Consider the following 15,365-nt stretch of genomic DNA (forward strand, 5'->3'; position numbering starts at 1 on the left):
GATGATTCTAATCACCTCTCGTCAAGGAAGCATATCTAGGGGTCAGATCTGACACAAGATTGTGCAATGCAACAAAGGGGCCTGCTTCTTAACCATCGCTCTTCTCACAGTTCACCTTATTGCGGTACTTTAAAGTGGGACAGAGAGTAAGAGAGTAATACCCTGAATATACAGTGCTTTCAGATGCGCTGGGCTAGCAGAATGAGAGAGCGTGGGTTCAGAGTTGCAAAGGGCAATTTCACGGCAGGCACAGTACAGTATTACATTTGTAAAGCGCCTTTCACCTCGGGAGATTAGGACCCGAGTCGAGTGGTGGGGTTGGGGGGTGTGGGGGAGTGGGAGGGTTGGGGTTTGGGATCAGGGAGGGGGGAGGGCAGAGAAGGTAAGGAGGGTGGCTGAAGGCAGGGTCGAAGAGGATGGTCTTGAGGTGTGCCTTGAAGGAGGCAAGGGAAAGAGTGAGGCGAAGGGGATGTTGGATGGAGTTCCAGAGGGTGGGTACAGAGAGACTGAAGGCCCGACTGCCGATGGTGGGGCGGGGCCTGGCGGGGGACATGGAGCAGGTCAGAGCCTGCTGAGTGGAGGGAGCGGACAGGTTGATAAGGGGTTAGCAGGTCGGAAGGGTAAGAAGGGGCAAGGCCGTGGAGGGCCTTGAAAGTGAGGACGAGGATTTTGAACTCTATCCTCTGAGGGATGGGGAGCCAGTGGAGCCGGGCGAGGGTGGGGGTGATGGGGTCACAGAATCTGGTGCGGGAGAGGACACGAGCTACAGAATTCTGGATGACCTATGGAGAGAAGAGTTGCAGAGGCCAACAAAGAGGGCATTACCATAGTCTAGCCTGGTTATAATGAAGGTATGAGCATTTTGGGGGCCTGTGGTGTGAGACAGTGGCGGAGTCGGGCGATGTTGTGGAGGTGTGGGAAGGCAGAGAGGTTCGTGGCACAGATGTCGGGGAGAAAAGATAGTTGAGGGTCGAACAAGACACCCAGGTTCCTGACTGGCTTGGTGAGGTGGAGTGTACAACCATGGATGCTGATGCTGTCAGTGCCTGAGGTGAGAAGGCGCTCACGGGAGCCAATCAGGAGAGCCTCGGTCTTGCTGACGTTCAACTGTAGAAAGTTTGCTCTCATCCAGGACTTAATGTCTGACAGACATTCTGTCAGGATAGAGTGGTCCTGCAGTCGAGGGAGGAGGCAGTGAGATAGAGTTGGGTGTCATCTGTGTACATTTGGAAGTTGACCCCATGTCTGCGGATGATGTCACCAAGAGGGAGTATGTACAGGTTGAAGAGTAGGGGTCTGAGGCACCAGGAAGTATCTCTTTACATGGAGGGTAATTAATGACTGGAAAGGGGGTTACACATGTGGTTGAGTCCAGGAGGCTGGGATTCATTTGAGAAACAGCTCAATAGCTGTAATAATAATATATAATAATCCTTGCATTTGATACAGTGCCTTATCACATCTTCGAAGCGTCTCAAAGCGCTTCACAGAATATACTGCAAAGTGAATTGACTGTATATTTTGTGGGTGGAATGTGACAGCCAATTGTGCACAGCAGTGTCCCACAAACAGTCGTGGATTGATTGAGTGGCCGAAAATTAATTTTTTAAGGGATTATTACTACCGGAAAAAAAATCTGCCAATTGACTAACAACCGGTTCCTACTTACTGCGAGGTAAGCAGAGGTGTGTGGAGTAAGGAAACTTGCCTGACATTTCACCCTGCCCGCGAATCGAACCCAGGTCCTCTCGCTCGCGAGGCGAGTGTCTAACCACAGGACTCCACAATGGAGAGGTTGGAAGGATGAGATCAAATACGCCATAGGGGCTTCTGCATCCAAACCAATCTTGCGATCTTATGAATGTTCATGGATTTAGTGGCTCAGGGAGAGCTACAGTCAAAAGTCTTAGCAACAATCGCCAATCAAAACACAGATACATAGTAATTTGTCCTGTCAAATAGCCCAGCGCAGGGCCCAGCGCAGGGCTTTGTTGGTGATATCTCTCGGGGAGGTTTTAAACATTGCTTTGCGTTGATAAATTTGATTCAAGCCAACTGGAACAGTCAGTTTGGAATCCTAGTCATTCCGACGATCCCACATCTTTGTAGTTTTTGCACTTGGTATCGTGCCTTTTCAGGTCAAAGCGCTTCACAGGATTTACAGTGAAATGAAGTGACTGTGTATTTGTAGGCAAACGCGGCAGCACAGTTGTGCACAGCAATGTCCCACAAACAGCTATGGAACGAGTGACCAATCTTATTGGGGGATTGTTGGCCAGGACACCAGGAGAGAGAAATTTCCTTCTTTTTTCCAACAGTACCTCAGGATCTTTAACAGCCACCTGATCATGGCACTGATGAGGCCTCAGTTTAATAATAATAATAATAACAATAATTCTTGCATTTGGTATAGTGCCTTATAAACAACGAAAACAACAGCAACTTGCATTTGTATAGCGCCCCTCACGCGGGGTAGTGTCCCAGAGCACTCAAGATGTCGCAAAGCTTTGTGGGCGAAACGCGGAAACTTAAGGTCTCATCCAGGATCTCTGGTAATGCAACGCTTCCCCATCATTGCTTTGGAGGGTCAGCGCGGGTCGTGAACTCAAGTGTCCCAAATGTGGGACTTGAAACCTAAAACCTTCTGACTCAGCAACAACAACAACTTGCATTTACACAGAGTAGCATCACAGAGCGCTTGACAATGGTGGAGCATGACTCCAACTCTAAACCTTCTGACTCCGAAGCCAATGTGTACCAAAGTGGGTCACCAAGTGAGGCAACAGACTCTCTCAAACACAGGGATTATAACATTTTTTTGCGTGTATTCCTCTTCCATATTTCTCTTCCTTGAGCTTGTGGGGAAACAGCAAAAGAGGGAGAGTAACAACAACAACTTGCATTTATATAGTTCCCCTCACACAGGGCAGCGTGGAGCATGACTCAGAGTGGGGGAGAGGGGAGAGGTGACCTTAGGCACGATCAAAGCGGAAGGTCTTCAGAAGCAACCTGAAGATGGGGAACGAAGGGGCAAGGCAGAGGGATTGAGGGAGAGTGTTGTAGAGTTTCAAGGCGTAGTGGCTGAAAGCGCAGCTGTTGGTGGTGAAACGGAGGGCACAAAGGACGAGCAGGAGGCTGGAGCCATTCGAGCGTAGGCAACGACTAGTGGATTGGGCAATGAGTAGGTTGGAGTGGTCGGGAGGTGTCAGGGCGTGAAGGGATTTGAAGACGCGTGAGAGGAGCTTGAAATCGATCCATTTGGTGATAGGGAGCAGTGGCGATGACAAGAACTGGTATGATGGGGGCACGGGTTTTAGTGCGGGCGAATGTCACAAGTAACACACAGAACATCCTCTCTGTGGAGGCACTAAAAGCAAACCATGGAACTTCCCCCAATTCTATGCTCATCAATCAACACAGACGCCACTAAATTAGTTTCCTGCCGCACCATCTATTGTTTTGGAGGTCCTGAATATTGGTTGAGTCATGTTTCTAGACTAGCATTAATGAAGTTTGTACCAGTACCGTATCTATTAGAAACACTTGTCTCCAATCCCCATCACTTACCCAAGGCACATTCTACAGCAACAACAACTTGTATTTGCCCAGCAGCTTTCACGACGGGAGGACATCACAAGGCCCTAGACTTTTGAGGATTTGGACCTGAGCTGAGGTGGGGTTGAGATAAGGAGGATTGGAGGGCAAGGGAGCGTAAGGGTAGGAGGGTGACGGAAGGCGCGGTCGAAGAGGAAGGTCTTGAAGGAAGCAAGGGAGGGGGCAAGGCGATGGGAATGTGGGATGGAGTGCCAAAGATTGGGGGCAGAGAGGCTGAAGATCTGACCATCCATGGTGGGTGGGCAGGGCGGGGGATATGGAGCTGACCGGAGACCGCTTTGATCCGTTCCGATCAGATTCAAGCACAATTAAGCATATGGATGTACTGCTTCTAGTAAAGTAACTTTCTTCCCCTATTGAAGGATTTAATGAGCAAGTCTACTGTTTGCTTTTGTTAGGAGACAATAACTCAGGCAAAAAGAAATTGGTTCTTAATTTGAACTCTCGCATGAGGCTGGTTAAATGTCAACTTATGCCTATCAATTAACCAGGAGCAGCAATGATTTGTGGAGTCCTGCAGCGTAGTGGTTAGCTTGCTCGCCTCGCAAGCGAGAGAACCCGGGTTCAATTCCCAGGCGGGGCGAACTCCTTCCTTACTCCACACACACACCTCTGTTTACCAAGCAGTAAGTAGGAACCCAGTTATTATTCGATTGGTGGATCGCTTTTCCGGGGATAATAATTCCTTCAAAACATTCTTTTAAAATAATAATTCGGTCACTCAATCCGCCACTGTTTGTGGCACTGCTGTGCGCAATTGGCCGCCGATTTTCAGCCTCAAAATAATAATAATAATCCTTGCACTTATCAACTAGACGTCTCAAAGCGCTTCACAGAATATACTGTAAATTGAATTTTGTGGGCGAAAAATACACAATCAATTCACTTTGCATTATATTCTGTGAAGCGCTTTGAGACGTTATTATTATTTAGATGAGACACAAGTTCGCAGAACCTGTGATGCTGGCTATGAGGGCGATTGGATCCAGCCCCAAAGGAGAAAGGACACATAACCCATCTCCCCCTCAAGCCAGCGTTTGAAGTGTTGACAGAGACTGTGACAAATTAACCGTAGCCCAGAGCTGGGCTTGATCAGGTGAAAGTCTTTGGAAGCTTAAGGCACTCGAGAGGAGTGAACATGCTGTACCTTCAGAACACGTACCGATTTACTCCACTTTCATACAAGTTATGCAAATGGCTTGTTACTCAATTGGGGGATTGCTTTGGGGGATAATAATTCCTCAAAAAAAAATCGGTCACTCAATCCACGACTGTGTGTGGGACGCTGTTCGCAATTGCCGTGTTTCGCCCATAAAATACACACTTTAATATATTTTGTGAAGCGCTTTGAGATGTCTCAGCAACGTGATAAGGCGCTTTATCAAATGCAAGAATTATTGTTATTATTATTATTATTATAAATTTCCCACCTAGTCAGCATGGAAGGTAAAACTCTGGCTTTTAAAGAGATAAAGGATCATTCAGTTTTGTTTGCTTCATGGCTCATGTCGAACGAGGACCATCCTACTCATTAGAGAATTACCTCACATGATATTGTTATAGATCGGTCAGGCCTTCAGCGTTTTTGCCCACACCCTTTGTAACTCCATCCAGGAGTCCCTCCACCTCGCTCCCTCACTTGCCTTCTTCAAGGCCCATTTCAAGACCATCCCTTTCAACCGTGCCTTCGGTCATCTTTCCTCCTCCACCTCCCCTTGCCTACCATCCCTCTCTGATCCCACCCGCAGCGAAGGGACTGTAGGATGGAGTTCCGAAGGTGAGGGTGGCAAGGTTGAAGGCCCGACCGCCGATGGTGGGGGTGAGCTGGGCCGGGCCAAGCGAGGGACATGCAGCAGGCTGGAGCCCACTGAGCAGAGGGAGCGGACAGGTCCGTGTGGCAAGTGACGTGGAGGAAAGAATCCGGGATGGAGTTCCAGACCACAGAGCAGGGGGACGTAAAGTTGGGGGACATAAATGAGGCCAGTGTTTGTGAAGACCATCATGTTATTAACAGCAAGGCAATTGGAAAGTAAAAGTGAACAACAGGAGGGCGAGTTGGAGGGGGAATTAATATTCAGGAGGGAATTATTTTCGAAGCATTTTACACTCAGATTGCTATTCGGGGCCTTGATACACAGAACCGGTTTTAATATTTTACATTCAAAATTATTGGAAATCCTGTTGCTGGGAAATGGGGGCGAAGGTTGCAATAAGACTTTAAGATAAAGGTCAATTTAAGGTTGAGCTTCAGAGGTACCAGCAAAGGTGTTGGGTACAGATGCAATGGGATTATTTTGGTAAGTGGGAGGATGTCTGGGAACTAACCGAGGGGAACTGAAATAGCAACCGTAGTATTTTTATTATTTTAATTTCTCAGTTTTGGTTGCTGCTTTTGGTTGCTAAATAAAGCCACCCGCTACCAATTAGCTGAGAGCCCAGGTTTTACTGGAACTAAAGCCGCTTGAGTTACTTTGAGCGTGTTTCTGGTTCCGTTTAGAGCCACGGTTAAAATTTGCGTCCGGCACAAAGTGTGTCGTATCAAAACGGCAATACTCTATTAGCTCTTACCAGGATGTCAGTGTCTGCTGGCCAGGCCGTTGCGGTGGAGGGGAGAGAGCGCTGTTTTGTTGGAAGTGCCGTCCTTCAGATGAGACGTTAAACCCATCTGCTGCTGTTCGGGTGGCTGTTAAAGATCACCTAATATATCCCTCGATATACCGCCTTATCACATCGTTGAGACATCTTGAAATGCTTCGCACAATATACTGTACAGAGGAGTGACTGTGTATTTTGTGGAGCAAAACATGGCAGAGCCAGTTTACCAGCAGCAATGTCCTACCAGCAGTCATGGAGAAAGCGACCAATTTTATTTAGGGGATTGTCGGACAGGATATCAGTAGAAACTTCCTTCTCTTTTCAAATAGCGCCGCAAGATCTTTAACGTCCACTTAAACACGGAGACGGGTCCTCCTCGGTTTAACATCTTATCCGAAGGACGGTATCTCCGACAATGCAATGTAACACACCCCCAGCGCTGCATTGGAGTGTCAGCTTAGACTGTGTGATTCCAAGTCCCAACATTGAGGCTTGAACCCACAACCTTCTGACTCAGAGTCGAGAGAGCGCTACCCATTGGGCCAGGCTGAACTTACCTAAGCTTGCTTGTCTGTGTGGCCAAAGGGCCAGGAAGGAAGAGGTCACAGTGTGTGTATAATAAATATCAGGCCACAAGCGCATGATTCATCGATAAAAGGTATTAACAGATAGACTTGCACGTACAATGCCTCCTCAGGCACTCACCCAAAGGTGATATACAACTTGTATCCTTAAAGGGCAGCTTAAGCTTAACCTTGTGGGTAAGAACCACAAGAGAAAAAGCACACACCACTCGCTCTGTCAGGAACACCTTGTTCACACCTTTCCCCACCTCCGCAAAATTGCCCGACTCCCCCACTACCTCACCCCTCAGACCACCAAAACCCTCATACACGCATTCGTCATCTCAAGGCTCGACCTCGGAAACTCCCTCCTTGTCGGCCTCCCCAACTCTTCCCTCCTCAAGCTGCAGATCATCCAGAACTCTGCAGCTCATGTCCTCTCCCGCACCAGGCTCCGTTACCCCATTACCCCACCCACCCTCGTCTGGCTCCACTGACCCCCATCCCTCAGAGGACAGAATTCAAAATCCTCATCCTCACTTTCAAGGCCCTCCATGACCTTGTCCCCCTCTACATCTCCAACCTGCCGACCCCCATCAACCTGTCCACTTCTTCTGCTCAGCGGGCTCTGGCCTGCTCCACGTCCCCTGCCCTGCACCCCCCACCGTCGGTGGTCTGGCCTTCAGCCTATCTGCCCGCACCCTCTGGAACTCCATCCCACATTTCCTTCCTCTTATCCTCTCCCTCACCTCCTTCAAGGTCTGTCTCAAGATATTCCTCTTCGACCGCATCTTCGGTCGCCCTCCTACACCTATACCCTCTCTGCGCTCCACCCCTCCTGATCCCAATCCCCAGCTCGGGTCCAAAATCCCTGTCCAGTGCCTTGGCACATCCTCCCGACGTGAAAGGCGCTGTCATTTGTTCAATTGTTGTTTTTGTTGTTGCCTCATAATCGAACGGACAGGTTAGTTTGCTGAAATGCCAGAAATCACTGTCCAACCTTTGGCACTCTCTCCCTCAATCCCTCCATCTTGCACCTGCCCCCCCCACCACCACCCCACTCCTTCCCCCTTCTCCTTCTCCTCTTCAAGACCACAACTTAAGAGCTTACGGTCACCTCCTCCCTCCCCAGGCTCCACCACCGTTAAGCACTTTGAGGCACTGCCCTGTGTGAAGGCCGCTGCATGAGTGCAGGTTGTTGTCCAAAGGTGATATTGCTTTCAGCTCGCCAAAAAGTTCTCTGAGATGATAAAGAGGTGAAGCACGAAGGGGTTGCCTGGAGTATGTAGGAGGGAGTGAAACGCTTCTCTGAGTCACTAGTTGTGTGTTCGTGGTTTTCTCACCTACTCGGAGAGGTCTGTTGTGGGGTAAAGCTCACTGTCTTCTTGCCTGAGAACTTGAGAGTATCGTAGCTGACTCACAATTACCCAGTTATTCTGAAATGAGGTGATGCCTGCTTTGGGGAATAAAAACTGAAAGTAACATGCGCGCTTAATATCACACTTAAGGCAAAATTCGCAGATACACAATTTCTAAGGGCGAAACCTTATGCAAGTTTCCTTATCCACACGCCTCTGGTTACCCGGCAGTAAGTAGGAACACGGTTGTTAGCGATGGGTGGATCACAGAAAAATTATAGTAATTTTATCACTCAATCCCATGACTGTTTGTGGGACACTGTTGTGCGTAATTGGTTTTGCCCACAAAATACACAGTTACATTACATTCTGTGAAGTGCTCTGAGGCGTCTCAACAACGTAATAAGGTGTTATATCAAATGACATATAACTTTATTACATGTTATTATATGTTATTATCATTAATAATTTTGAAAGCATTGACCCTACTGTAAATAATACTCTTTGACAATTCAGTCAATTTCATGGCTGTCTGTGGGACATTTGCTGTGTGCAAATTGGCTGCTGGGTTTGTCTCCAAAACACACAGTCACTACACTTCACAGTAAATCCTGCGAAGTGCTTTCAAAAGTTTGGATGACGTGATAAGGTGCTACATCAAGTGCAAGTATTATTGTTACAATTATAAATTCAACACTTGTGTGTTTCTTTTTAAGAAATTATATGAAATAGTGCACATGTGATTTTCCCCATTGTAACAAACCCCATTTCCTTCAACACATTGATCTCAGTCACTTCATAACATAGATTATACAAAATGGAAACAACAACAACAACAAAATGACATCTATACAGCGCCTTTCACGTCGGGAGGACGTCCCAAATCGCTGAACAGTCAGGTATCGGGGTCCGAAGGGACTGTGGGATTGAGTTCCAGAGTGTGGGGGCAGAGAAGCTAAAAGCCCGGCCACCGATGGTAGGGCGGGTCGGGCGGGAGACATGGAGTAGGCCGGAGCCTGAGGAGCGGAGGGAGAGGGCGGGTTGGTAGGGAGTCAGCAGGTCAGAGAGGTGGGAGGGGGCAAGGCCATGGATGGCCTTAAAGGTGAGGACAAGGATTTTGAACTTGATTCTCTGGGGGATGGGGAGCCAGTGGAGTCGGGCGAGGGCGGGAGTGATGGGGTCGGGCGAGGGTGGGAGTGATGGGGTCGGGCGAGGGTGGGAGTGATGGGGTCGCGGAGACTGGTGCGTGAGAGTACACGAGCTGCAGAGTTTTGGATGATCTGCAGTTTGTGAAGGGAAGAGTTGGGAAGGCCGATGAGGAGGGAGTTCCTGTAATCGAGCCTTGATGTGACGAATGCATAGGTGAGGGTTTGGGCAGCCTGAGGGGTGAGGCAATGGCGGAGTCTGGCAATGTTGCAGAGGTGGTGGTAGGCAGTGCCGGTCATGGCGCGGATGTGGAGGAGAAAGGACAGTTCAGGGTCAAACAAGACACCCAGGTTCCTGACTGGCTTAGTGAGGGTGAGTGTGCACCTGTGGAGGCTGATGCTGCCAGCGCCTGAGGTGCGGAGACGCTGGTGCAAGCCAATCAGGAGGGCCTCGGTCTTGCTGATGTTGAGTTGGAGAAGGTTGTCCCTCGTCCAGGACTTGATGTGGGACAGGCAGTCGGTCAAGACACCAATAGTCCTGGAGTTCAGGGTGGAGGCAGAGAGATAGAGTTGGGTGTCATCTGCATACATGTGGAAATTTACCCCATGTCTGCGGATGAGGTCACCAAGGGGGAGCATGTAGAGGGTGAAGAGGAGGGGACCAACTGAGGAACACCGCACGAGAAGGTGTGGGGGCTGGAGGAGAAGCCGTTTGCCACAACGAAGTGGAGGCGGTGTGAAAGGTGGGACCTGAACCAGTCAAGGACAGAACCTTGAAGGTTGAGGTGGGAGAGAGAAGGTGGAGGAGGATTGAGTGGTCCACGGTGTCAAAGGTGGCAGAGAGGTCGAGGAGGACGAGGAGGCAGTGGGAGCCCTGGTCACACATGGTTAGGATGTCGTAATTGATCATTCAGCCCAATTACTCTGATATCAGTGTCTAACCTCCAAATAAGTCACCCATTCCTTATTCCCTCCCATACCCTTCTATTCCCTTCTTCCTCATGTGTAAGCTTCTTCTTAAACACATCTATGCGTTAAAGATCCCATGGCACTATTGCAAAACAGAAGGAGTTTCTCTCTCTCTCTCTCTCTCTCTCTCGGTGTCCTGGCCAAATCGGTCGCTCACTTCCTGGCTGTTTGTGAGACATTACTGATGCATTCCGCCCACAAAATACAGTCACTGCACTTTAGAGAATGTCCCGGGAAGCTCTTTGGGACATCTTGAGGCTCTGGGACGCCACCCTGCATGAGGGGTGCTATGCAAACGCAAGTTGTTGTTGCTTTTGTGTTTATAAGGATTATTTCAGTATTATTATACTGTCTGATTCAACCACCACTTTAGACAGCAAGTTCCACGCTCTCACTGCACACTCCCCTCACAACCCTGAATCCTTTTTATTTCCAGCAAGTTGCCTGCTTCCTTTCTGAAACCCTTTGTAACTCTCTATTCCTCCACTACATTGGTAGTTTTTTCCAGTTACCTATCTATCGCCCTTTTCTTTCCCCTGCACTTCCGAGTCATGCGAGCTCGCAACGCTCACTGGTTGTGTTGTGTTAAGGGGAAGTTTAGAAGCGATCTTCTCACGCAAATCATCATTAGACAATGGAAAGCTTGCCTACAAGTGGATATTTTTGCAATGGTATCGTGGGAACTTTAACATCCACCTGACCAAGCAGGCAGGACCTCGGGGTAAAGTGGAGTCCCTGTAGCTCAGTGGTTAGAGCACTCGCCTGACAAGCGAGAGGACCCGGGTTCAATTCCCGGGCAGAGTGAAACCTTAGACAAGTTTCCTCACTCCACACGCCTCTGTTTACCGGCAGTAAGTAGGCACCCCGGTTTTTAGTCGATTGGCGATCTCTTTCTGGGGGTAATAATCCCTTCAAAATAAATATTTTTTTAAAAAATAAATAAAAGATAATAATTTGGTCACTCAAGTCACTGTGCACAATTGGCTGCAGCGTTTCACCCACAAAAGTAGGCAGTCAATTCACTTTGTAGTATATCCTGTAAAGTGTTTTGAGATGCCTTGAAGACATGATAAGGTGTTATATCAAATGCAAGAATTATTATTATTATTATTAATAACACACTAAAGCATCAGTCTGGACAATAAACCTAGAGCATATTAACATTATGATTAAGGTGTGTAACTCCAGTTGTGAATAACTATACAAGGTACACTTACATTTACTGAACTTGTCTTCAATATATCATCTGCGCAAATGTGTGTCAGTCTGGCTCAGTCGCCTCTGAGTCAGAAGGTTGTGGGTTCAAGCCCCTACACCGGGACTTGGAATCACATAGTCTTAAGTTGATGCTCCAATGCAGCACAGGGGAGCTGTATTATTGTTGGAGTTGCCGTCCTTCGGATGAGATGTTAAACCCGTCTCTGGCTGTTCAGGTGGACGTTAAAGATCCCATGGCACTATTCGAAAAGAGAAGAGAATTCTCTCTCGCTCTCTCCCCCGGTGTCCTGGCCAACAATCCACCAAATAAAATCAGTCGCTTGCTCACTCCACAGCTGTTTGTGAGCAGTGCTGTGCGCAAACTGACTGCCGGGTTCCGCTCACAAAATAAAGTTAATCCACTTTACAGTATATCCTGTGAAGCGCATTGAGACGTCTCGAGGGCTTGAAAAGCGCTGCAGGATATCAAATGCACAGGTCAATAAATGACTGTGTAATCTTAGCAACTTTTTTCTCAAGGGCATTAAACCTATTGAATATTTCCCAACCTTTAATAACCCTTTCATTTGATATATCCTGCCACTGTCAGGACAACATTCACAGAGTGCTTCGCAGGATTTACTGTAAAGAGCAGTGATTGTGTATTTGGTAGGCAAATCTTTGTCCCTCTCTCTGTGAAACTGTGGCAACTTGGCTGTTCATCTTGTTAAGCCTCGATAGGTTTAAACAACTGTTTGAGATTCACTGTAGAGATAAAATTGGCTTCATGCAATTGACCATAAAAACTTTCTGAATGAACAGGCAGCTGAGTAACAAAAGGCTTGTCAAACAACTGATGGAACTGTGAACATCAGCTCAGTGATGATCTCTCCAAATAGAGAGGAGAGAGAGAGACAAGGAACATGAGACCCGTGAGAGGAAAGAGCGAGGATAAAGAGAGAGAGAGAGAGAGAGATAGTGGAGAGAGAGAGAGAGAGAGAGAGAGGAGAGTGAAAAGTGAGAGAGAAGAGAGAGGAGGACAGAGCGAAAGAGAAGAGCGAGAGGAAAGAAAGAGAGAGAGAAAACAGAGAGAGAAGAGAAAGGGAGAAAGAAAGCAATCGTTTATAACGGCGAAAAAAAATATTCCTCTCATCTTTTGCTTCAAGGAGGCTTTCTTCTGTAAAGCTTGCAGCTCGCTTCAAGTTACAAAGTGCAATGGTTACCACAAGTTTCATCTCCACCACTTTGGTCAAAGGCAGGAACAGCGTCGAGGGGGGTGGACGTTTGTTGTACAGTGGGGGCACATGCGAGGAGTTCCTTTGTATTTTTCACCCACAAAATACACAGTCACTCCACTTTACAGTATATTCTGTGAAGCGCTTTGAGACGTCTCGACGACAGGATAAGCCGCTGTATCGAATTCAAGAATTATAAGGATTATTATTGATTCCTTCCTTGAGATTGATATTATTATTATTATTAATTTTGGGGCTTGACATTTTGGGGCTATTATTTCAGTGCGCAAGAAATCCTTAATACCCTTTAATCCTTAACATCCTTAATACGAAGAGGTACATGTGGCTGCACCGCCTCATGGCAACTATACTGAGGCCCAAATGGGCAAAAATTGATTTCCCAGATTACTCTTTAAAAAAAAATGTGGTCACACAACTCACGGCTGTTTGTGGGGACGCCGCTGCGCTCAATTGGTGCCACAAAATACACAGTCAATTCACTTTACAGCGCTTTGAGATGCCTCCAGTCTCCTCCATGTCCCTCCGCTCCACCATCAGTGGCCGTGCTTTCAGCCACTATGCCCCGAAACTCTGGAACCCTCTCCGTGAATCCCTCCTCCGCCTCGCCCTCCCCACCCCCCCACCACCCCCCCACCCCTTCCCCATTTTCAGGTCAGGCTTGACGACCTTACTCATCAGCCACTGTCAAGCGCCATGGGCCGTTACCCTGCGTGAGGGGGCGCTGTGAAAATGCAAGTTGTTGTTTTTTCACCTACGTGATGAGGCGCTATATCAAATGCACGGATCATTAGGATTTAAATAATGCAAGTTTTACCGTATTATTATCCGTGGCTCCATGTTTCCAGGCTCCTCTGACCAGCCACAGCAGAAACCCTACTTGGGGGTCCGAGTCAAAGACCCTGTCAAGGAACTACTCAAGAGGAAGCGTAAACACGTTGAAAACACGTTGAAAGGGTCAACGGCCAACACAGCCACCACAGTGAGTACCTTCAGCGCGTCAATCAGCTGACCTAAACATTCCCCACACCCCCCCCCCCCTCGCCACCCCCTGCCAGGACATTTAGTCAATAAGCCGTGTCTATATTTTTTACTGTTTTTTTCCTCCACTTGCTTTTTCTCATTTCCTTCCTTGTCTGTGGGGTGCGCGGGGGGGAGGGAGGGAGTGTGGAAGGAGGGAGGGAAAGAGGGGAGAGAGAGAGAGAGAGAGAGAGAGGAGAGGAAGGGAAGGGTTGTTGAGGGAGGGTAAGAGAGAGAGGGAGAGAGAAAGATGAAGGGAGGCAGAGAGAGAGAGAGAGAGAGAGAAGGCTCCTTTAAGGCTTGGAGAACGAGCTTTGATCCCTGGCGTCGCAGTTCACAAAGCCTTGAGGTGAAATGCAAATCAGAGAAGTTTGATTTTTGCCAGACAAGTGGATCAGGAACACCTAAATGCAAATGCTGAGTGATTGCTCCTTTATTTCCTCCTCAGCTCAGTAGGTTAACTCCGGCTGACAAAAGCCCTGTGCGCTGACAAAGATCCATTCCATTTACCCCGGTCACCGACTTTGCCTCATTTTTTCCCTTCTACATTGCCACAGGCGTCCTCCTGTCTGACACCTCAGTGACTCCAAGAGCCTTGATATTCAGTTTTGGTTACGTCACTCAACACCCGTTTCACCCACAAAACACACCGTTAAATTCCCTTTACAGTATAGTCTGTGACACGCTTTGAGTGGAATCTTGTGGTTTGGTGGTTCGAAAGATCGCCTCATGAACGAGAGGACCCGGGTTCGATTCCCGGGCAGGCAGGACAAAACGTTAGGCAAAACTCCTCACTCCGCGCACACGCCTCTGTTTACCCAACAGTAAATAGGAACCCGGTTGTTAGTCGATTGGCGGATCGCTTTCCAGGAGTTAATAATCTCTTCAAAAAGAAATGTCGAGAAAATAATAATAATTTGGTCACTCAAACCATGACTGTTTATGTGACACCACTGGGATAGTAATAATAATCCTTGCATTTGATGTAGCAGTTTATCACATCTTCTCGACGTCTCAAAGCGCTTCACAGAATACACTGTACAGTGAATTGACTGTGTATTTGTGGGCAAAACGCGGCAGCCAAATTGCGCACAGCAATGTCCCACAAACAGTCATGGATTAAAGTGACCAAATTATTTTTTTTTTCTCGAGGGATTATTATCAGGCGTGTGGAGTAAGGAAACTTGCCCAAGGTTTCACCCTGCTGGGAATCGAACCCAGGTCTCTCACTTGTGTGGCGAGTGCTCTGAGCACTGAGCTACAGGACTCCACAAGTAGTTAACAAAAAGAATTTGCCGGATGAAAGATATACCTTGGATTCTTAACTCTGACAGCTGAGGTCCCATCACTTAGCGCAGACCAGGAGTTGAACCCTGAAGCCTGTTCCGTTAGATTTCACCTCTATCAAATAAACTTGTCTTTTGGCACACTGTGGGACATGAATAGATAAGAACAAAACCAAACATTTATTTCAACATTATCGGGCATACCTGTTATCTGATAAGCTAAACAGCTTTCAATGCCTAACTTCGCTCTATTTCTTAAAGGGTTTCTTAAGAAGGAATCGTAGAAGTTACTGTAATTCTCAAAAACTCTTCAGCGACTGCAGGTTTTCTAATTTGGAAATTGTTTCAGAAACACCACAAGTTG

The 15,365-nt window shown here is 47.8% G+C and overlaps 1 protein-coding gene and 1 non-coding gene across 2 annotated transcripts in view; both read left to right on the forward strand.

Annotated features, from left to right (window-relative positions):
- The window catches only part of LOC103187707 (POU class 2 homeobox associating factor 1), a 50,558-nt gene that overhangs the window by 12,783 nt on the left and 22,410 nt on the right, over nucleotides 1-15,365 (forward strand). Inside the window, exon 2 of the mRNA XM_042343837.1 lies at nucleotides 13,544-13,677. Coding sequence (XP_042199771.1) covers nucleotides 13,544-13,677 — 134 coding nt within the window. The remainder of the gene's footprint in view (nucleotides 1-13,543; nucleotides 13,678-15,365) is intronic.
- trnav-gac lies at nucleotides 10,977-11,054 on the forward strand. Its single transcript has one exon. It is a non-coding gene; the product is annotated as a tRNA-Val (tRNA).

This window comes from Callorhinchus milii, unplaced genomic scaffold, assembly GCF_018977255.1.
Source record: "Callorhinchus milii isolate IMCB2004 unplaced genomic scaffold, IMCB_Cmil_1.0 Scaffold25, whole genome shotgun sequence".
Taxonomy (NCBI): Eukaryota; Metazoa; Chordata; class Chondrichthyes; order Chimaeriformes; family Callorhinchidae; genus Callorhinchus; species Callorhinchus milii.